Genomic DNA, 23999 nt, shown 5'->3' on the forward strand with positions numbered 1-23999 from the left:
AGCATGCTGTTTCCTTTTCCTTTCTTTTAGTGAGTTAAAACAGCTGAATGCTACTTTGTGCACAAAAGCACTGGGCTGAGGCTGCAGGGTCCTGCCTTTTATTCTGCCTCTGCCACTGACTTGCTAGGTGATGCCGGGCAAGATAGTCTACCTAATGTGTCTCCTCCTCTCTATTTGTGAGAGAGTTAAGGCTTCTAGTAAGGTCTGTTTGTGAAAATTGCTAGAATGTATTGCAATGTTTGGTGTAAGGGATTTAATTTTTTTTCCCATTTCTTTCTATTACAGGTGTGTAGTAAAAATGGTGCAGAAATACCAGTCCCCAGTTCGAGTCTACAAATATCCTTTTGAGCTTGTCATGGCAGTGAGTACTACTCAGCACTTTTACTTCTCCTGCTGCTAAGGGCTGCAACCTCAGGCCAGTGGGAGGTGGGGGAACTGTGGTTTTTGGGTAGCATGTCTTTGTGACAACCTTATGGGTACATTGCAGGAACAGACATTAAGCTCTCATTATCTTTTTCTTTTCTTCAATTTTCCATGAAAAATAAGAATCAACATCTCAGTATTTTAAGAGAGGTAGTTTAGTCATTAGAGGGGGGGGAAAAAAACCAACAAAATCCAACCTCTGTAATAGCTCTTCCACAAGGGAGGAAAAAAATTGTTACTTTCAGGTAGGTAGGGTCAGTTTGTGGCCAGACACTATCTTTAACTTTTCACCAAATGCTATTCAATTTAGAATCTCTCTGGATCCGATCTTGATTGGTATTGTAGGATGCATGTATCTAGAACTTCTTTCTAAGTCATACTGAGCTTTTTGATTTGGTGGAAAAGCTAGAAATCTTCAGAAAAATTCTTATGTGTTTTTCTTCTCTGCTCACCTGTGATTGGAGTGTTTGAAAGTTTCTATCCAAATTTTGTGATCTCTGCAAGGGGCTTGAGGGCTGTAATTGAAGTTCTTTTGCTGGTGATACAAAAAGTTAATGTGACCATGGCAGCTTTCTTAGGTATAGCTTAAAGACATTTGTGATATTCTGAACTTCGTCACTGCTTTTTGAGATGTGAGTCAAATTTCCTTCTGAAAGGTTTGCTCGTCACATTTGAAGGGCAGCACTGAGCATTCGGGCGTTTATCTCAAATGCTTGCTTATGGACTCTTCCAAGGCTATTTTTGTAATCTGTTGGGCATTTCAGTCTACTCTAGGGGTCCCCCAGACTTAGTATAGATGGAAAGCTATAGCTGTTTTGGGTAGCTGACATTCCCGTGAATGGAAGGGAGAACTTGATGTATTACATTGCATTTTTTGACAATCTTGCCTCTTCTAGATTCCTGGAAAGTAAGTACCGTAAGATTTGTTTTACCCGGAACAGTCTCCAGTCTTCTATTTCTGCTGTAAAAACTGGGGAAGAAATTTTTTTATTTGGCCTTAAGTGGAAATAATGGCCCATGAAGGTAGCAGCAGTTCCTCAGCTGACAGCAAGTGCCATTCACTTTGATACTGTCTAATTATCGAAATAAACACTTTCTTATTGACAGTTGGGCTTCTACCTCCTCAGCCCCTTTTTTCTCTTTCAGAGAAAACCAGCTAAGCTGTTAACAGCTAAGCCAGTAACATGCTGTAGAAGTGCCCCAACCAGTCTGAGGCTGATGTTTGTGGTAGTGAAACTCTTCTGGCTATGTTCTTTGCGCTCTCAGTGCATCCTGTGTTAGAATAAGACACCAGTACTTGTTATGAAGATACTGGTAGTCTTTGCTCTGTGCATACCTCTCCACGTTCCTGTTGTCTATATTAGCAGGATAAACCTAACACCAGATGCCTGTCAATAGATTGCCTGCTAATATGGGAGGGCTGCCTCTAAACAAATCCTTTGTAAGCTTGTTAGCAGAATGCCTAAAGGCCAGGGTTTGATAGGTTTATTTTTCAAGTGGTTTAATTTTATTTGCTTTCAGTTTTTCAACATGACAGAACTTAAAGTTTCTTGGGATTTCAGGGCTGAGATTGTAAATGTCATCCCTTAGGTGTTCAGCAAACTCAAATTCCCATTACCTTAGCAGAGTTATTAGTCTTTTTTCTTACGAAGATCAAGTTACTTGTCCAGGGTCACCCAAAGGGCTCTAGCAGAGTAGGCAGCTGAATATAGACCCCTTAGTCCCAGTGTAATGTCTTTTGAAAATCATGTGTTCACAGCAGGATCTGCTTTGTTATGAAGACTGGCATTATAAAGTAGTGTTTCAATCTAGTGGCAGTCCATGCAGGCTGAGTTGGGTGCAGGCTTTGTCATCACATTTGGCATGTTCAGATGGAGTCTTCCACTTGTGTGGAGGCAGTGCAGCTTTCACAGAGCTGTCAGGTGCTAGCTGTCAGTTGCTGGAAGTTTTGCAGAGAGAGTGGGCGTACAGTGAAGCTGTTTTGCTCCTCAGCACATGGCATTGCTGTTAATCTGCTTCAACATAAATCTGGCAGCAGCTTCCTCAGCACTGGGAACCTGATAGCTGCTTTCATCTTTTCCACTCATGCTTTGTGTGAACCTTTGGAGTGCTAAGGTTCCATACTGTGGTTAATGGTAGGAAAGCAGAGGTCATGTGGGGGGATCTTAAGACACCCCGTTATTTTACAGGTCTCTGTGCTCTCTTCAGCCTGATATACTTGTGCTTGATTCCTCATCTGTGTAATGGGGAGGGTCATACTTCTTGTGATCTGTTCAGGCTGTGTCATGAGGTAAGTAGTGTTTGTTAGAAAAGGTATTTTTTCCCCCAGAAACTCATATGTTTGGGCCTCACTACAGAAAATGGTGAAAATCTGAGAAATAGGGTTATCATAGCCAAATGATCCATTGCTTCCTGGCCTTGTTTGAACACATAGTGTGTCCTATGCCTTTTGTTGAGCCCTGCCATCAGGAATGCAATTTGTCTTCCTTGGACTTCTATGGAGCACGTGTGTGCAGCTCATCCTCCAGGCAGCATGAGGCTCTGCTTGACAGATGAGCTTGTGCTTTTACTGTTAATACCTTTGTTATTGTGTATCTCTGGATAACTGCCTATGGATTTACACTCGGCTTACTAATACTTCTGCACCTTGCGTTCTGGCATTTGCAGGCAGTAGATTTGACGTATGTCCCGAGTCCTTGAAAGGAGGACACTCACATTAAAGGATCACAAATATTATGCTCTTCAAATTATAATCAGTTCCTGACATCTTTATCCCTTGTATTTGAAAAGAACTTTGACATTTGTTATACTTTGCTATCTTGTCATGTTTTTCCTTTCCATTTTATCTCTCTCCTTATTTTGCTTTGTTTTGTTTCCCCTTTAAGTGGAGCTGTTCCTTCAAATGGGTTGTCCATGCTTCTCTGGGCCTGATCTCATAGTCTTTTCAATTAGATCAGTGTAAGCATTGTTTTCTCAGTGTAGTAGCTGTAGTTTTGAAGCTAAAAGTTTTTTACTAAAATGTTAGAAAGAAGGAAGAATTCAAAAGGAGAAGTATTTCTGCCACGTAGCTCATGAGTGATAACTTACTCTGGATGATGTAAATTGTTGTGAGCCTTCTCTGTGTGGAGATGAGAATGTGATTTGGGTGAGCAAGTCCAAAATGCTTAATTGTAGAGGAAACGGAACTAAAAGAAACAGACAGCATTTCAAATACTATTTGGTGCCAATGAATCATAAGGTTATATGAAGCAGTTTTAGCTTTGAAAGTAGTGGGGAGTTTTGTTCACATTAATTTTAGTAGTGCACTCAGCCCTTCACACTTGGATTTGACATCTTCTGGTTTTGCATACTTTATACTATACACTAATTTTGCTTGGGATGTTTCCTAAAGCTAGAGAACTGAAATACCCCTCCAGGGACTCTTACATGGTCGTCTGCACTTGATGTATAGTCTGAGTTGCTGCAATAGTGATGTAAATGAGGAACTTCATGATGGCTCTTCTGTCAATTGTTTCATTCTCTTGACACATTTATAATGCACCTCACACTCAGCTCTTATTGCTACTATAGCAATTTATGGTTTCTGCTACAAGTTGAGGGGTCTTTCTGCACAGCCTGGTGCCAAGGGAATGGTAATGGATACAGATCCTGACAAGGGGAATGTTCTACATGCAGGTTTTACACCTTGAACCAAATCAAACCTTTCTTGCTTTACTATCTGAGATTTTATCTTTTCTAGGAAATGAAAGCTCTGCAAAATGTAATGCTAGTAGGTTAAAGACTGGGTTTAGTTAAAAGCTAAAAAGCTATATGTTTATGTGGGGAAAAAAATTAACTTGACATTTAAGCTTACTGTGTACAGGATATCAGCTTTATGTTTGCAGCCTTTGAGAGGTTTACTACTGTTATCTAGAAATATGTCATGGTTTTGAAAAGACGGAACAAAGATCAGGCATTTGGAAGTTTGCAGTAGCATCAGCATCAGTTGCATGTGCCAGTTGTATTCCATGCTTAACACAAAACTGCTCTTGAGCCCCACATATGCATGATGCGAGTCAGTGGTTTTTGCTGCTTGACCTCATTTCTTGGTGCTGCCCACGGCATGTGTTGACACATATATGAGCAGCTGAGAGCCAGATCTTTTGCGAATTACACCACTGCTATCCATGCATGCATGTTCCTCACTGTACTGGTTGAGTGGTACCCTTCAGTCTAGGGTGCTTCTGCTACTTGCAATGTTAGGTTGGGGTGGGGGATGGTGGTTCTGTGGATGCACATGTGGTTTACAGGCATTTCTTATCTCGAACATCACTCATACTAATAGATCTGTTGGATGGCGGCTCATTATTCCCCTGACTGTGTGTCACGGAATCACACCAAAATGGCTACATGCACACAAATAATGAACTCAAACAAACTTTAATCTGCAACTGAAATTAAGCAGACAAAACTTCATTCACGAAAACAACATCCCACTGACATTTAACAAATACAGGTTCGATATGCTGGTTGGGAATATTACCAGACACAGCTGAGTTAAGAATTCTTAAAGTTTTGGCCAAACAATCCAAAATGTGCACTCACTCACTCACCAAAAAAAAGGGAGGGCTCTCAATCTCGAGAAGTTACCTTAAGTGGGGTCCCAACTCGAGAGAAGAGTCCCTGATTGCACACCCGCTGCTCCAAGGAGGACCAACTCAAATGAGTCCTCTGGCAGGGCCCCATTTATACCCTGGTCGAATCTGATCTGTGGTCAATACATGGTCGTGTCACCCCCTACTGGCTGAGGACCCCAACTTTCCCACCTTTGCCCCCACTGTGTGGACCAGACATGAGCTGTGAGGGGGGAGGCAGTCCTGGCGCCACCAGGGCCAGAAACTTTAGCACTGTCTTTGCTGGGTCTTTCTCAGGTCTTTGGTAGGGTGGGTGCATCTGCCACACTTGTCTGCAGGAGAAAGCTTGGCCATTTGAGGTCCTGGGCTGCTGCCTGTACTTCCAAGCAAGTCTGTGACTCTTTTTTCTAGTTTTAGTGGCAATTCAGTGTTATGTGCATTTAGTTAATCTGGAGTTCTTTTATCTTTCAGGTAAGATAAAGTAGGAAATTAGTGGTGTATACTTCTGTTTCATCTCAGTGTGGTTTGAGTGTTGGGGCCATTAACAAGCTGAGTGGCAAATTCAGTTCAGACAACAAACGTTGCAGGTTTCTTTAGAGTCAGAAATTACTTCACATGGGAGTGAGTAGCAGAAAGTATTCCTTCTCCATCATCTTTACTCTCATCCTGTAATACAGGGTCATAGCCTACCCAAAGCAAACATCCATGCTCTCTGTGTGAGATGTCTTTCTCACATGCCTGACCCTGCCGAAGCAGTCTTGATGACAGTCATTGGGTTTGGCATGGGCCCTCCTCACTCTTGCCCCTGAATAATCCACCAGCAGATCAGCCTTAACTACACTGGCTATTTGCACACTGGCAAAGCTGCTTTGCAGCTACTGAAGTTTTGCTCATTTACAGCAGTTGAGCATCTGGCCCCCAGTTACATGCAGGAGTCAAACATCCAGTACAACTAAAATCAAAAAGCATAATTTCTTTCACAATTGTCCCAGCATTCTTTTGTGCCAGCTGTGTTAAGAGGCTTGTGTATGCAGTCTAATTGAAAGCAGCTCCTTGCTATTTTAGCTGTCACATTTAGCTGCAGGAAAAAAAACCTCTGAATAATGAAGTTCAGGTCTTGACAATTAGAATTGCTTTCCATATATCTTTTCAAAATTATTTTTATTTGTGCATTTTCAGCATCAAAGTGCATTGTGTTAAAGATGATAGATCTTTTAAGTAGCTTTATTTAATGACTTCTTCCTGTTGCATTTAGCACATTTAAGCAGTCTCTTTATACACTCAATCTTGATATATCATACATGCTCTCCTCTGTAACGCTGTGGTGTTTTAAAGGATTCAATATTTCACTGACTGATGCAGTGATGCTTTTACAGCAGAACCTCTGAGCCTTCTTTTGCTAGGTAGACAGCATAGCGTGGCCCACACAGCTTGCAGTACACATTGATAAGAGATAAAATGGTGTGTGAAAGCAGTATAATGTACAAGCAGACTGATGCCTAGCCAGGGTCATGTTTGGGTTTGTTTAGAGTGACAAGTTCAATGTGTGTGTTCACAGCCTATCCAGGTCTCAGAAAGGCTGCTGCTGTCTTGCTACATAAGATGTGCAGACTGGCTGACTAAGTCAACTACAGTGCAATATCTTACAATGCCTGCAGCACAGATGCACCACAGTATATATTTTTGGAAGTTCCTATACACTGAATTGTAATTACGGACTGTAATATCCCCATCTGGAGCTCTGAGTTGTTGTCATTATTTTAGTATCATCACAGGCTGGTTATAAATAAAGAAAAGTAGAATCTTAACAAAAATATTTGATGCCTGTTCATAATCTCCACTTTCAAGTGTGAACTCTGGGACCAGGAGAGCACTTGCTGCAGGGAGAGCAGAGTAGTTTCTGGCATCTGGAATCCTTCTGAAGCAGAAGCGATAGTGCAGCTGCTCAGAGGGCTGTGCAGAGTAGCCCAGGAGATGGGAGTGGAGTCTTAAGCGCAGCATCTGCAGGAGTGCCAGAGAAAGAAGTTTCTGCAGTGGTCTGCCACACATTGTGTCCTTGGATAGCTGTACATGACATGAGTTAGTGCTTTGCAGCATGCAGCCTGTGTGCCCAGTGCTCAAATGTTCCTTTGGAGCTGCTGTGTAGATAATCACACAGTTTTCAGGTACTGTCTGAAACTGTGTTTCTAGTTGGCAGTACCCTAGAGATTGAGAGAGAATCAATGTGCAAGGGGGAAAATGTTTTAAAACAGTTGTTTGGTGTTCAATCCATGCCATATATGACAAGAAATGTGTCCTGATAGTTAAGAAATGGATACTCCCATACAAAACAAGATCTGCTTTCTCTGGCAGGATTGTTAGGTCTGTGGAACTTGCCCTTTGAGTGAAGACAGATCATCCTTGGATGTGGACTGTCTATCTGCAGCCATGGTCTATGCCAGGCTTTTTAAGGAAGGCAGCTTCCCTTGTCTCTTCTTTTTGAAAGTAAGTTTGCTGTAACTGTCAGAAGCTACTGAGTTAAAATTTTATGCACTTACAGAGGATCTAGTGTTGACTTAAGACATCGTGCTTCAGTGTGACTTGATGGTTTGAAACCATGCTGTCAAGATACACTATAAATATCCCATCATCTTACTGCTGAGAAGCATTTGGCAACAAAAGACTGAAAGTAATGATCTCTGTGTCAGCTGGGATGATTCTTCACAGCTGTATTCATGTGTTCAGTCCTTGTGCCCTGGCACCACCTCCTCCTGGTATTAAGCAGGTCAAGAGTGAGCAATAGTCAGGCTGAGCAAAGAGCTGACATTTCTTTTGAGACTAGAGTGTGGGACATTTCCCTTTGAGAAAATGTTTGGTGAATGTTGTTTACCATAGCTGCTGAAAGTGGATGGAAGAACTGCTTCGTTCAGAGTTCTGGAGAGCTGCTGGCAACATCAGCACATCTGGCCTGCTTAGTGTGTTTTGTGGGGATCATCCAAGTCTGACAATTTTGCATTGCCACTGCTAAGTCTCCATTTGCTGGGCAAGAGTGGTTTAGGAGTGGATGGTGATGGCACCATGTGTGGATTAGAGAGAAGATTTATAGTAATTCAAAGAGTCTCTACAGCATAGTCCCTGTCTTTAATCACCTTCTCAATCTGCAATGTGGAGGCTTAATTCCTTGAAGAATGAGTTGTGTCTCAAGCTTAATCTGATCAGTGCAGCCTAGTCCTGGAATGGATGAGCTCTAAAGTAAGCTATAGCTCAATGGCACTGCAGCATAGCACAAAGGAGACACAATATAGCTGGAGTTATCACTGTTATTTTGTATTCCAGTAGTGACTGAAATACCTTTTTTTTTTCTTCTACTGCATGTGTAGATGCAGAAGACAAATAATGAACTCTTGAGCAGGGACTAAAAAAGATGGGAAAATGTAGAACCATCATCAGTTGTTACATCTCAGCCAGCATGGATTTTTTTTAAACTGCTAAGCACAGTGACCTGCTCAGGTTTGACCCTGAATTATGGCCAATTTAGATAAACTGTCTCAGTGGCTTCTGGCAATGACAGATTGTCCTTCCAATTAGGCATTATTTTATTTTGTAAGCCAGCCTTTCTGATTTTGGGGTCATTCACTGAGCAGTGTGTGGTGTGACACTTGATTGTTGTGCTTTGCTCTTTAAGGTGTTAGTCACCTGAGATGTCTGCTTTCTTGCCTTGTTGTTTCAGTGTATCTGCCTCTTTCCACAATGGGCTATAACGAATATGTCCAACCAGCTAGCAATGGTTCCTGGTTAAGGCCTCGTGTTGTGCTGTCTGACTTGAACTGTTCCACCACCAAGTTTCTTCTCTCTCATAAGCAGAGAAGAATGCTGTAGCAGAATAGCTTGAATGGAGTATTGTTTCCTCTCAGACAGGAGGCCAGGCACGTTGGTAGTTTGCTGAGTTAGCTTTGTGCAGCTGCAGTGCATGTCCTGGTTTCAGTAGGTTTGCTGTGTCACTCAGTTGTGCCTGTATTGTAATATACAGCTGCTGCTCCCTGAATTGTTTCTTTCACAAAAATCTGAAGAAATGAGGCAAATTATTTGCTGTAGTCCAGGGAGAGATAACACTGGGTCAATGTTTGCAGCCTGGTACTGTGATCCAGTGGACTTCTAATGGGCGAATCTTTTTTTTCTTTCCAGCAAAAGTGTTTTTTCTCAGTACCCAAAGACTTTCCTGCATGCAGGTGCTCTGTACCTTCTTAAAATGAAGTGCCTGACTTGAGTGCATTTCTGAACCCCAAATATCTGTTTGATCCCTTCCTGCTTCTGTGTTCAATTTGTATTTTGTTTTGCATTACTGTGGCTAGTGAGAAGCAGTTATCTGTTCTAGTGATTATGAGGCAAATGGATTATTGTGTCTGGTGAGTAAGTGTGCAGATCCTGAGGTTAAATTAAGTAGTAGGAGAGACTGAAAGATGAAATTATTACTTTTTCCTAGATGGCCATAATCTGGAAATTCCTGAATCTGGAGAGAGAGATTTATGTCTCATTAAAACTGCTCAAAAGCTAGTCCAAATGCATCCACTTACTACTTAAAAGTGATGAGGGGTCTTACCTTCCTTCTCATTATCTCTTTTCAAAGGGATGGTGATCTGGACATCTTTAGCTCAAAACTTGGTATTGTATGTCCTTCTCATTTCCTGTTCATCTGAACACAGATGTAAATTTTCTTCCTTTATCCTGGCAAACTACATGTGGATGTAACATGACCTTGAGGAATCTCATTAATTCAGATTTAAACTGTTCAATCATAAAAAACTTCAGGTGTTTTAGCTCTTAGCACAAGGATGAAGTCTTCTGCTTGTAACATTTTCATATAATATCGACTATAACAGTTTCTGTCTACATCAGGTGAATAACAGTTTAGTTTCTTCATGTGTCCTACACAATATAACTTTCCCCAATAGCTGAGCTTTTACACTCTTGGAGATCCCTCTCCAGTTCATCTTGGCACCACACAGGAGTCAGTCCATAGGATTTCCATTCCTGTACTCTGGCTCAAATCTGAAACAGCAGATGTCTGTGATGCTGTCACTAAGGAAGCCTGACCAGTATAAAAACAAAACAAAACCAAAACAACCAAACAACCAAACCCTAAAGACACAAGGGCTGTGCAGCCACTTCAGAGCATCATCTATCAAGTAGAAAAGGAATGTTTTCCTGCCAACTGCTGTTCCAAAACAGCTCGGCATGTTTCTGCATGATTTCATGGATGGCAGCATTTAGCACACAAGCTCTGTGTATTTGCTAAAGGATCTGTGAGAATCCAAACCACTTTGCCTGTTAGCTGTGTATTAGTGAGAAGCTTGTAGAATTGCCTCTCTTAGGTGGCTGGTGTGGGGAGAAAGACAGACCCAAGACTGACAGGATAACATTGCCCCTAGGATATTAAGGTATGAAACTAGATCATCTAACAAAAGCTGTCTCTTGTTGTAACACGTTGAAACCACTCAGAACCCAGCAGACACTGGGCTGGAAGAAACTGTCAGGACGCTCAATGTGTGCAGGAGAGTTTGATTTTTTGAAGTGTTTTGTTTCATGTAGTAATGCAGTGCTTGGACATTCCTGTTTTGGATTCCTAAGGCCTTTGTTGTGTAATTGGTTTCAAGGTCACTTGCTAGAAAAGGATGTTGAAACCCACAGAGGAGAAGCGGGAGTAGCTGTTATAAAAGATCCTGCCCTCCAGCCATCTTCTCTGGATCATATGGGAAACGGCAGTGATACAGCTATTGTCAGTCTATGGGAGATTAAACTGGAGCTGGAGCATGCTTGCATGTTCAATATGTGTAACACCTTGGTACTAGGAAAGCAAAAGAGTTGGAGAAGACCTTTGATCAGGATGGGAAGGGGTTAAGCAGATGAAGTAGAAGAATGGTACAGGAGGGTGATTTCCCCTTTTCTCTGTGGTTGTGAGGCTTTAGAATGTCAATATTTTTGTTCTTGACACTTGTATTTTTGTATAACTTGTTCTTCTTTGGCATCTGGCTGACTTTCAGGGCAATCTCTTCTCACAGATGCAATTTTTTGTACTGGTTATTGTGTATTTCACAAACACTTAAGAACACTTTTAAGTGTGGCTTCCTTTCATTTTTCTCAGACTCTCTTCTGACAAGCTGATTTTCATCAGTCACAGGGTTGGTCCCATCCTCTGTTTGTCCAGCGCAGGTAAAACCACTCAGGCACATCTCCCAGGAGACTGCAGGGCAAAACCTAGGTCAAAGCACTCTTTACTGATTTCGTAGTCAGCCGTATCACTGCTGATTAATTGATGCTTGGTGTGATTAATCGTTTGTCAGCTCCTGTGGCACTAAGGGGTCTTGGACTGGGATGCACTCCATGCCATGGCAGTGGCCCGTGGCTGCTTGGCCATGTGTGTCGCCACAGCACATTTGCTGAGGCACTATGGGAGAGAAGGGCAGGTCGTACCAGTGGCATGATCACACAGACGCATGCACTGCAGCCTTGCACAGATTCTTCTCATCTTCCCTTCAGTGTGAAAGATCTGATTTCACTGAAGCCTCGAGTATCTGTTAAGACTCTTCTGCATGTTTTAATTTTTTTAGCTAGAAATTGTTTCACTTGTAAATTTTTTTAATTTTCTTTTTTTAAATTTTTTAATTCCAGCAGGCTGTCATCTGTACCTAAATTATTTTTTAACACTTTAAATGCACTCTAAAACAATTGATTATATTTCCAAGCAAAATATCTTGTGAGAGTTCAACCAGATCCCAAAACTTTCTGTCTTCACCCAGCTGTCTTGTGAAATACAATGTGTGATTTCCCTCCAAGGGAGATAACTGCAAAGATTTAAATGACATGTGTATGTTGGTCACATAACATATACAGTCTACTACCAAAAACTCCTCCAACACTACACTGTTTTTTGCAACAATTCTTCTGCAAGAAGTATGGGGAAAAAAGCTTGATGTAAGAAAGGACACCAGTGGGGCCAAGTCACTGTCTCTCATGAAGTAATTGTTTTGGGTACAAAGAGAACATGTTAATCCGAGCCTTTAAGAAAATAACTAATATAAACTGGGTTGTTGAGGTAGTTAACTTTGGTGAATCAGGTATATGCAGTGCTCTGGCTTGCCTAGAGAGCTTCTGCAGCTGTGCAACTGCTTGGGGATTTCCTTCAATCTGATTTGGTGTGAGGTCAATATTAGAGACTGATCATACTAGAAAAGGAGCCCAAAATGGGGTTTGACACAATGTGTTGGCTTGCTTGGGCTGGAGGATTTGCAAGAGGTGTGCAAAGTGTTAGCTGGTTCTGCCTGTCCGTGTGAATCCCAGTGGGGTTTAGAAGAAAGGAGGGAGGGACTTCATGGAGCCATTCATTTTATATATATTTGATCCTGTTCAAGACTTTGGTCATCAAGGTGATTGTTTTAAAACAATATTGTGGGTATGCACTCAAGAGAAAGTAGTGGCACAATACTGCTGTTATTCCTTCTGAGGAAGAAAGGGTGGAGAAGGGAAAGACAAATCATAGTTCCTATATACTAGTAGTGCAGTCTGCAGCAAGGAGATGAAAGAGCAAATGCAGGCAGATTAGCAGCCCAAGTATTAAAACAAGCTAATATTAAGTATTTTGGGATTTCATTTGACTGGGATATTCTGTTGTTCACCTTGCACTCCACAGAATCATAGTGGAGAAAAAAATAAAAACTAGTTCTGGCAGTGGCTTAAAAAAATGAAAATTTTCTTTCTCTGATTTCCCTCAGTTTCTCTGTTGGAGCAAAAAAGGCATTGCTGTGTATAGATAATGATTTTGATAAGAGAATGCTGAGTGCAAAAGATGGATTGCTCACCTGATAGCTCAGTCTCTTCTGTGGTGAAAGATCAGGCATGTTAACAGGACAACTTTGTGACTGCAGCGTGGTGCTCCAGCTCTCCTTCGTATGATCTCGGGCATCTTCGGCTGCTGTATTTCTAAAGTTGTGTAAAGAAGATTAGCAAAGGACTTGGAATCTTTTTTGCACATCAATATTTTCTCAAATGTGGAAGTGCCCCATCTATTTGGGTTTGGGCAGTTACCTTAGTTATATCACCGGGAATATGCATAGATATGTGCCCCTCTGCCCTGACCTTTCTTCATTCTACAAATGTTGTTTAGCTGTCTGAAATACTGACTGCTCTCTGTTAGTGGTTGTCCTGGACTGGGTTTTGCTAGATTGAATGACAGTTTATTAGAAAGCCTGTCTCCAGCAGGGTCACATGCACTGTTAGAGGAGGGGAAAAAAAATCAGCTGTATGTTGAGATCCAGTGGCTTGATCCTCAAATCAGAGTCAAAGGTAACTGGATTCAGTGGTGGTGTGGGGGGCTTCAGATTGGCTGTTATGGTCTTTCGATGGCAAGAAGACATCTACAGTTCAGTGTTCCTGGGGAAGCTCTTGAAGTAGGGCCTTTGACAGGTATTGTGCTTTGATTCTTCACTGCCCTAGAACAGCTCTTGTTTCTCTGCAAAGTAGTCTTCAGTAGTCTTGAGATAGGCAGGTGCAGAAGTTAGGAAGAGCGAAAGCCAGGGCAGATGACCCAGGATGACCAATTAATAATTATGCTATACCACAAATGTCACATTCACTATAAATTGAGGAGTTTGCTGGGGATGGGACTTTCTGCTCCTTCTTCCTCCTCTTTCACACTTGCATGGCTGACATCTCGAGGGACTTGTTTACTGTGTAACCCTAAGGCCTACTCCTCCACAATTTTGGCTGAATATAACTCTGTGTACTTTATAGTATAAACTGTTATTAATATTAGTTTTTAATTATTATTATTATTATTATTTAAAATATATTTCTATTTCAACCCACAAATCTTTCCTTTTCCCAACCCTTCTTCCAGCATAAGGAGGAGACATTGGATGATAGAGCAATTGTATAAACTGTGACACTGAGGCAGCCTTCTTTTAGGGTACGAATTTCAGTTAGACTTTTTGCAAGTGTGATAAGGGCATAAAAAAAAACTTTTAAAAAATTAAGCTTCTTAAAGCGATGAGCGTGCTTTTGTTGTATGGAGCCAGGTGGATTGGTGCTGGCAACGGTCACTTGCCACGGGTAGTTTTATATTTATCTAAAACGTTTTAGTTGGGATCAGGTCAAAAAAGCACAGGTAGAGGCCTAACAGATATGGGAAAAGTTCTCCAAGACATGTGGCAAAGCAAGCAGAGCATTACTTAGTGACTTGGAGAGGATGACTTTAAACTGTGCACTTGATTCATGGTTCAGAACTCCAGCTGGTAGTCTGCTTGCACTTTCCTCCTGATACTAGAGCAATGTGATAATCTGAAATAACTTCTATTCCATTTGGAGATCTAGAAGCAGGAGATACAGAATGTGTCCTTAAGTGCCTGAGCTATTTTAAGAGCAGGTATGATTCACAACACTAGGCTACATGAATACGTACAGGGGCAAGCAGCCTTTGAACTGCTGTGGTAACAGAATGCAGCCACCCCATGGTGCTGTGTGTGTGCTGAAAACTGCATTATCACGTTAATGTTTTCTGCTGTAGTAGATAAAAATATAAATACTTGTGAGGGAATTATGTGCTGTATAAAATGATTGTGTCTTATAGAAGATGGGAAGATGGCAGCAGTTCATAGAAGTTAAGTTCATCTGTGGAATTATAGCAAAAAATCTTATTATTAAAATGGTGTAGTTGTCAGAGTGCAGTGGGAAGAACACTGGTTCTCCTCCTGTCGCAGCTGTAGTTGAATCCTGGTCTTGTGCTAGTGTTGCTTCAAATACATATTTACATTAGCATCCCAATATGCAAGGCACTTTTCAGAAATCCAAATAAAACATTCCACCCTGCAAAGATCTTGCAATATAATGAGAGATGGAGAAGTTAAGGAAAGAGGAGCAACAGTAGGTAGCATTTATGCAAGTTAACTTGGTTTGCTGCAAGTGCCATGGAAATCTGGATTTTTGCTCGAGCTGAAAAAGATGCTTTGGATAAAGGCTTTTCAGAGGGATGTAGGTTAATTAAAACAAGGAAGACTTTTGAACCAGGACAGAATTGTTTTAGAAATAGATAAATCAAGTCAAAGTGAGTAGCCGATAATTAGCGGTCTTACCCTTCATAGTTTAGGACAACTAGAACTGTTTGACACATCACATTTTAAAGGCAAAGGAGTATTCAGTATTTTTAAATAGCTGCTTTGTAGAGGCAGTATTTCTGACTTGAATTTTATTATCTGTGGGTCAAGTCTTTAGCAGAAATCAGCTGAGCTGTACTTGCTTTTGCCAGCTAAAAATTAGGTTATTGATGTCCAGGTTATTATGAGTCCCTTCCCAGTACTCTTTAACAACAGTCTTTTGTTTCTATTTAATGTGTGAAAGAGAAGTTATGTTAAGACATGCTTAGCTTGATGACTGACATGAGCGGATGCCTGCTCTGTTTGTTTTATTTTGCTTAAACTTCAAGGGCATCTGTTTTGTTGGACTCTTGCTGGAAGGGAAATAATTCAGAAAGAGCTAAAGTTGGTTTAGGTAGAAGCTGAAATTTGTTTTGTTTTCACTTCCAGGCATATGAAAAGCGCTTTCCTACATGTCCGGAGATCCCAGTCTTCCTAGGGAGTGAAATTCTGCATGAATCAAAGAGTGATGATGGAGCTATTCATATCATTGAACGGAGCTGCAAACTGAATGTGGATGCTCCTAGGCTGTTGAAGAAGGCAAGTACAACCTGGGGGCAGAGAGTCCTGGATTTTGTTGGCTAGCTCAGATAAAGGCTCTAAATGTACTCTTTCTCTCTCTCTTCCCTCCCCGCCCCCCCCCCCCACCCCGCCTTTGGTTCTTCATCCTTCTCAGATTGCAGGGGTAGAGTATGTTTTCTTCATCCAGAAAAACACAGTGAACTGGAAAGAGCGAACTCTCCTCATTGAAGCCCACAATGAGACTTTCGCCAACCGTGTCGTCGTCCTTGAGACATGTAGCTACTCAGTAAGTGCCTTGTTTCTACTTGTCTGTGAAGGAAGTGTTGAAAGTCCTGTGCTAACATACAAGTTGCTTGAATAAGTTTGAATACTGGACTGTTGTGTAATATGATTAGATATTCTTACACTGGAAGGCCATTGGGTCTTAGGGTGTGGGCTTTTTGCAGTGCTTCCATTGGGCTTGAGAAACGTTTCTATGTTGACTGTGATTCTCTGATTGGAGTGTTAGGCTCTAGGATGAGAGTAGAAAACACAGTTGGTGCTCCAGAACTGATGATGTTCCCTGAGTTTCTTTTGGCTTGAAATTCAAGTTAATAAAAGCATCTGGAGCTTAGGTGGATATTTAGAAAGAAACCCTTCATATCTATTATGAGGGCCAGAGGAAAGTCTGGCGATTAATTTTGCCCACAAATAAGTGAAAGTTAGCATCTTGTCATAATCTTTGTGCTCTAAATATTTAGAGAGAACAGTTTTGAGCCTTATCTGTGGCTTGAGCTGTCTCGCTTTGTGGCTGTCTCTTCAGCAACAATGTGCCATTTCACTGCAATTGTGCTATTAGGGCTCAGTCACCATTAAATAGCTTCATCTCTTTCTGGAAACAATCAGATACTGCTTTTTGTTTCCTAAACAAAAGTGCAGATCCTGTTACTTACCTTCCCTTTTGGCAACTGGACAACAGCTCAGCTTCTTGGGAGTAAGCGAACTGTAAGTAGCTTCTGTTTTAAGCAAGACGCAGAGTTGAAAAGCTACTAATGTTTTGGATGGTGAGAGGGTTTCCTGAGCCAGAGATTGCGTGGTGCCTAGGTGGGGCTTCCTAAAAACTACAGCAAATCAAACTTCCATCATTGTGAAAGGTGCTGACGGATCTAAAACGCTCTCAGGTCAACTCTGGAATCACTCAGACATTGTTGCACTTGCTGATTTTGGCTGTGTTGCCTCTAGCTCATGTCCTTCGGAAGGAAACATCAGCGACTGGGCTTTGAGGGGAGCGCTTTTCCTGGAATGGGGTGGGAGCTAGCTGTCTGCATCCTCAAGATGGTTCCGTGCTCTATTTTTACCAGTTCCCTTTTCCCTGCCAGAGTGCACCGGAAACAGGTTATTCTCATCTTTCCTTTTTTTGCAGTGTTCTCTGAAGCAACTTGGAGAACTGTGATCCTGCTCTTGCAGTTACTTAATGTCTCCCTTTGGAGAACCTGTGTCCTTTATAGAGCTCATACGTTTGTGTTTGGGCTGGAATTTTTTTCTTTTATGTCAGTTTGTGAACAGCAGCACCTACAGAGAAAAGTCAGAGCCCTCTCAGGAAAGGGTTAAGTTTAAAAGAAAATATTATGTAGGTTTTTACCATATACAGTGTAACTATGGGGAAATTACTAGAAAGGTGGATATTGAACTTACAGTGGGAAAACTCCCTGCTCTGCCATGTCTTCTGATGGCTGAGTTTCCTATCCAAAACTAGGAAAAAGTGTTTTGTATTTTTCTTCCTTTGCAGTTGTAAGGGATTTTAATTGCATGTTCTGAGAGGCCATTCCTGTCATTCCGTAAGGAGATCTTGACGTGATGGTTTCAAGTGGGCAGTCTCATTACTGTTTTAGTGTGACTTCTGCTGCAAATATTACTGTTCAGGTCTGCTGAGGCAGACGTGAGTTTTTATCTTGATTGCTTTGTGCATGTGAAGAATGCTGGGTTAACCACAAGCATCCATATGTCCGGTTTGTGATGTGCTTCTATTACTCGGGGAGAATTAAACTGACTGTTAGATGTGAGTCTCTTGGTGCCTCATAGGAAGGCTCTTCTGTTCCCTCAATCTGTAGCTCTGGAGATTAAATAGCCAGTCTGCTACCATCTGACCATCTGTGTATCTTTGGGTTTAGGTTCACCCTGAGAATGAAGAGTGGACTTGCTTTGAACAGTCGGCATCTCTTGACATCAAGTCATTTTTTGGCTTTGAAAGCACAGTGGAAAAAATTGCTATGAAGCAGTACACTTCAAACATCAAGCGGGTAAGACGGGCTTCCCTTTGTACTGTAAAACCAAAATCAAACGCCTGCTCTCAGTGTGCCTTTATTTTTGCTTTTCTCTAAAATAGACCCACTGTAGTTTTATACACTTGCATACATCTCTGAAATCTCTCCGTAAGGCAAAGGAAGAAAAAAAGCCAGTGTGCTATGAGCAAAAACAATCTGCTCGCTGAAATGTGTCTGTCCAAGGGAGGGAGCAGGCTGTACCAGAGGAGGATTGCAGTGGATGCTGTGGGTGCCAGGCTCCTCAGACACTGAGGACACTGTTCTCATGCAAGAAAAGAAAGTTCTGGATAAAAATCGGCCCCCTGTCTCTCCAGTAGCTCGGGCAAAGGCACTTCTTTTTGGTGGCCTTTTCTCCTGGGCTGCAGAGGAACAACGCAGCTGATGGTTTGGGAGCAGGAGAATAGGATGAAAGTGTTATAAAGGTAGCTGCATCCATAGCATTGGAATTTGCCTGACCAGTGTTACAATTCACCATTTGTATGATGCTTTCATATGGAAGTGTTTCCAGCAGGGTCATGCAGATAGAAGGAGGGAACTGTTTCCTTTCTGTTTGCCTCTTAACACCATTAGTCATCTGTTCTGAGGAAAGCTTTTCGGTACCTTGCTGGTTTTGGGGAGATGGAATTGTTTTTTCCTAATGAAAGCTTTCCCCTTCAGGGCAAGGAAGTGATTGAACATTATCTGAAGGAGTTGATTTCCCAAGGGATCACGTTCATTCCCCGCTGGACACCTCCCCCAGTGGGCAAACAGAAGGATGAGCAAACCCCGGCTGTTGGACATGATGCTGATGACGGACTGCTGGAGTCTGAGGCTTCTGGAACTACCAAAGAGCAAACTGGCAGCTCCTGCCCTGCAGCAGAAGCTGTCAGCCCTGATGGTATGCACTGTCCAGGCAGTAGCAGCTGCTGGCAGTTGAAATGCCTTGAGTAGCACTGACTAATAAGTTTATTTTTATTTTTTTGACATAAGGTTTTTCTTCTGGATTGTGGGTGGGGAGGAAGGAAAGTTATTTTCTTTCTTCAGGAAGAGCATAAACAATGGAACTTTTTTCCCAAAAAATACCTGAAAAGCCAAGCAAAACTGTATAGGCTGTATGTTTCTGTTTGAGCTTAGAAAAGCTTGGGTTTGATTTGACCTTTAAGGTATTTTATACTTTAAATTGAAGAAACTTAGTTATCTTGAGTGTACTATAATGAACTATAATGAAATATTTTGGCTGTTTAAAAGTCAGTGTTTTGGGGGATTGGTTTAGATGGTTTTTGCCCCTATGTCAAGCCAAGACAAACTTGCAGAATGTTGTCTAATGCATTTTTTGCACAAAATGCCTGAATCGGACTTTATCATTCTGTGTGTTGATCTGATGATAGCTTCTAGACTAAATAAAATTATTCTCTGACAGAAAGAAATAGGAGGGGCCTTTTAATCTGAAGTATTAGAAACAGGAGTTGTCATTCCTCAGAAGGAAAGACAGCACTTGTTTTGCTGAGTGTAACTAGGGAAAAGTCTTGGAATTCAAACTATCAATGGTTCTGGTCTCACTAGACTTTATCTGGTAGCTTCTCTATATTAGAATCCATCTGGAAAAAGGATTGAAATCCACAGAAGCCTGACTGTAAGGAAGTTTCATGTGTTTTGAGATGAAAGTTATTCTAAGAGTGGTGGATTCCATCTAGCAGAAAAGGAGAGTAGCTCTTATTTTTCTGCTTATATATATGTTTAGGAAGTGATCAGCTTCCCTGGGACTGCTCCCCAGCCTGCTAGCTCTGTGTATTTGATGGGGGCGTAGCACTTATATATAATTTCTGTATTATCAGTCAGCAACTGCTAATACACAGTATCCTGTGGGTGTTCAGGCCTTATTCTGTAGTTATTGGTATCTGCTGAGAAAAAATCCTGCCTGATGTAGCGCTGGCTCTCAGAGATCTTTCTTCTAGTCCTCTTCCTTATGTGCCTGCATGCCTCCAGGCCAGCTACTGGCCTGTGCTGCTCCCCTTTGGGTACCACGTTTTCCTTGCTGGCATTTGCACATAAAAGCCTTGGACAGCACATCTGCTTCTGTCTCTGAATGCTGGCAGACTCAAACCCCTTGTCCTTTGTCTGGAGGGACCTTGAACTGCTGGTATGCACAGGACTTCTCCTCATGCCAAAAATCTCTCTTGCTGTCAGATATGACAGTGTTATTCTCCCTTTCCCTCTGGTGTCCATAAGCAGAATAACATTTCAGTTTTCAGCTAGCTGCTTTTTAGTCTCTTGTCACTGGAATTGTGTGTGAGATCTTTAGGACACCAGGGGTTTTAAGTGCCCAGGTCTTGGAGCGGTTAATGAGAAAAGTGCTGGAGCTCCTGTTGTTGTTAGTTTTTGTTGTTTTTTTTTTTTTTTCTTTTTTAAGCTCCTGCTGGAGCAGTTCAGGGTTGAATGAAGTGTTAGTGTCTAAGAGACAGGCAGAGTGATTTAGCTTTGATATCTCACATGCTGTCTGTGTCCTCATGCCCTAATCACAGTAAGAATATCACTCACTTCCCTCAGGCAGCTAAAATGAGGGCTTCTGTGCATTCCCAGTGTAAATTGTAAGTAACTTGATGCGTAGAAATAACTGCACATCTCCTTTCTGGCTATGTCAAGTCTCCTCTGAATTGTTCTTTTTTTTTTTTTTTCTCTCTTCCTCCAGCTGACAAATTGGATGCTGATTACATTGAGCGATATTTGGGCCAGCTAACTCCAATGCAAGAGAGTTGCTTGATCCGCCTTCGCCAGTGGCTTCAAGAAACGCACAAAGGCAAGGTGGGTAGGTGAGGCAGAGAGTAGCCCTTTGCAAGCCTGGACGCAGTCTGTCTCAGCCTGTGTGCCTTCAACTCCACAAAATCAGAGTCATGGACAATTTGTATATTGAGACTCAACTGTTTTGGCAAAGTTAGGTAAAAGGCTTGGCATGGAGAAAATGGTTTGTGTGACCTTGCTGCAGGATCCAACAGTATCACAGACTGCACCTGCATTGCCCAGTTCAGTCCTGTCAGTATTGAAAAGGCTGCTCTCTGGTCACTGAGCTTTGTGTGTTTGCTGTGTACTTAAAATAGGCGTTGGCCAGGGCTTGGTATCCCAGATTGGCCTGTCTTGTGTTTCCCAAGAGCTGCAGTGTGGGGTGGTAGAAGTGGTTAGCTACACTGATGATGTGTCCTCTGTCTTTGGGCAGATGCTGCTCAGCAGAGAGGCAATTGGTAGCACTGAGTTCTCGGCTGCTGAGATTCAGCAATGTGCAGTGTATATCAGGCAGGTTGTGTAAACTTGTACAGCAAAGGGCTGAATTCTTTTCAGGAGAATTCATTCTGTTCTTGTTTTAATCTCCTTTATCAAAATTTACCATTTCAAAACCGCACAGGATTTGGGAAGTAGAGACAGTCTCACCTTATGGTGTAAGGTATATTGTCTAAGCTTCCAAAATAAAGGAGCTGAGAGCGGTAGATTGGGGCAAGTATAGCTAGAGTTGACCAGTTAGTATAAGTGGAAACTTTTTTTTCCTCTGAAAAGCAAGATGGGTACTGTGGGCTAGATGTATCTGCTTTGCTGTAGTGTTCAGCAGCTGCTTGGGCTCCTCCTGGTTGAAGGGAGTCTTTATATTGGACCAAGAGGTTAAGTGGTATGTGGCTGAGAAAATAAAAGACCCAGGGCAGCTTGAATGCTTCTAGAGGAATCTACCTCCAGCTTTCCTGAGAGAGAGAGATTGGGTGGGAAGGAAAGAAGTATCCAGGATAGCAACAGAGTAATTGAGTGGGCTGGGTAGATAGAGTGCTTAGGAAGTGAGGAAAACAGGTGAAAGATGGTTGAAGCAGGTGATCTTCCTTGAAAACAGAGTGTAGCTAGAAAGGATTTCAGTAGTAATAGCTTCCTGGCTTAGAAGCTAACTGCTTGAGCGGTCATACAGAGTGGGTTAGGAGGTACTCTGCATTCACGGGCTTTGGAAGATTTAATTTTTATTTCTTTTAACTGCTCTTGCCAAAAGAGGCTACTGTTTGCAAAGAGCTTTGCCAGTGCTTTCTGCATGCCTTGCTGTATGTTTCTCAGAGTTGAGAGACAGCATGTCTGGTCTAAGCATAAGGAATTTAAACATGATTTTAAAACCTTGTATTTCCTTGGAAAGACTACTGTGTATCACACGTAGAAATACAGTGCAACAAAGATTTAGTGCTATAGTTTTGTTGTTACTGAACTCATGAAGAAGTCCCCTTCTGTGTGAGTGTGCGTGTGGGCTTTGTTAGTACCTATGAATGTGGATGGAGAAACAGTTACCAGAAAACCGCAGGCTGAAAAGAACCGTACATGTTAAGGTAGTGTCTGAAAGTCTCCCAGCAGCTGATAAGCTCCCAAAACTAACAACACTGTTAAATATGCAAGTGCTGATGAATTTAGAACACAAAATCTGTCCAAGGCCACTGGTATGCAGTAGCATCAACAGGCTGCATAACTTGGACTGTGTCCAAGAGTGTGGTGGCTGCTAGATACAGGTAGAGGCTATAGGATCATATCTTCACTTGATGGAACAAAGGACCCCTTGAAGGACTGTTTGAATACCTACTTGCAATCATGTCACTATGATGCTCTGCCTCCCAGTAAACAGCTGGGGCTGGCCTGCCAGCTAACCCGTGAGTATGTGTGACTGAACTGTGTGAATGGTTACCTGCTCATAATGACAGATTAACTAACTTGCACTACTAAATATTGCTTGTGTCTCTCCCAATTCAACCTTCTGTCACATAAAAGGGGCTTGACAACAAGCAGACACAGAACAAAGGAGGCAGAGATTAATTCCCAGGTATAGTTATGTTCTGAAATACAGGATATGAGGCTTTTCAGGTTTACAGTGATCTGTCTAGTAAAACTGTGGACTTTTGTGTGGCAGGAAATATCTCAGCTATTGGATATCAAGCTGAAATTGAACTCTAGATGTAAGATGATGAGACTTTATCCATGTGTGATCTGCAAGGGTCTTGGTTTCAGGTAGAAGCAGCACATTATAAACTTTTTGCCCATTTCATTCTGTGGGTTGATCCCCTCTCACGGCCTCCTTCCCCCATCCTAGTCAGAGCTTGGGAAAGGTAAAAGTGTGACAGCATATGAGGAAAAAGTGAAACAACTGTCTCTTGGGCGCTTGGAGCTCTGCGAGTGTGTGGAAGCCCTTGTGCTTCCTGACAGATGCTTGCTGTGTTAGGTACCTTGGCAAGGTTGAGCTGATTGCTGAGTGCTCATAGTGACAGCTGGGAGTTGCCTTGGACCCTTTGTGTAGGCTTTGTGAGCTCTGGTCCCTACATGGTCTTGAACAAGTAGGAAGGATGATGCTGGCTATTGAAACTGCATCTTAAATCCCCTTACTACTCACCTGTTTTCTTCTATTGATTGCCTGTCAGAATAATATAAAATCAGGAGCTTGCCCTACATGACTTGAGTTTTCTCTGGAGAGGCTGTTACCTAGCTGTGAAAATTTGTTCTTTTAATTTGGAACAGGGATGTCCTTATTTCTCTGTCAAAAAATATTTGTCGATCTTCTCTTTCCTGGAAACTGTCCCTTCTTGTTTTTGTCATGTTCATCCTTGTTCACTATCCACTCACTGTTCCTTCCAAAACAGACGTTATTCTTTCTAATCAGATTTATCATTGCTTAAAACTTAAATGATTTTAAAACTGCAGATACTTAAAGCTAGTAAATCAGTGGCTTTAAACCTTGTAGACCACTACATGTAATTTCACTAATAAATAGAAAACCAGGCAAATTCATTTTCTTGCCTATGGCAGTTACTGCTTTGGTTGTACAAAGATAATGGAGAAACAAGTTCCACTCAGAGTGGAGTGAGCCCCCTTAAAGCTCCCCTCCTTTGGTCTAAACAGAAATGGTGAGCTTACCTCTTACCTGTAGCTGTGTACAGTATAGGTTTAAAACACTAAAAGCTGCAAAACTTTCTAACAGCCATCCCCTCTCCCACAGC

At 41.9% G+C, this 23999-nt stretch overlaps 1 protein-coding gene across 2 annotated transcripts in view; it reads left to right on the plus strand.

The window, feature by feature from the left end:
- The first annotated feature begins 298 nt into the window (after positions 1-298).
- LOC104543076 (SEC14-like protein 5) overlaps positions 299-23999 on the plus strand; it is a 31609-nt gene continuing 7908 nt past the window's right edge. The window contains exons 1-7 of one of the 2 annotated variants that reach the window (XM_010187583.1): positions 299-361; positions 15590-15739; positions 15876-16007; positions 17872-18000; positions 18682-18871; positions 20059-20112; positions 20693-20805. In XM_010187583.1, coding sequence (XP_010185885.1) covers positions 299-361; positions 15590-15739; positions 15876-16007; positions 17872-18000; positions 18682-18871; positions 20059-20112; positions 20693-20805 — 831 coding nt within the window. Of the gene's footprint in view, positions 362-15589; positions 15740-15875; positions 16008-17871; positions 18001-18681; positions 18902-20058; positions 20113-20692; positions 20806-23999 lie in introns of both variants that reach the window. The other variant, XM_010187584.1, reaches the window with a different exon arrangement.

This window comes from Mesitornis unicolor, unplaced genomic scaffold (genome assembly GCF_000695765.1).
Source record: "Mesitornis unicolor isolate BGI_N332 unplaced genomic scaffold, ASM69576v1 scaffold44246, whole genome shotgun sequence".
Taxonomy (NCBI): domain Eukaryota; kingdom Metazoa; phylum Chordata; class Aves; order Mesitornithiformes; family Mesitornithidae; genus Mesitornis; species Mesitornis unicolor.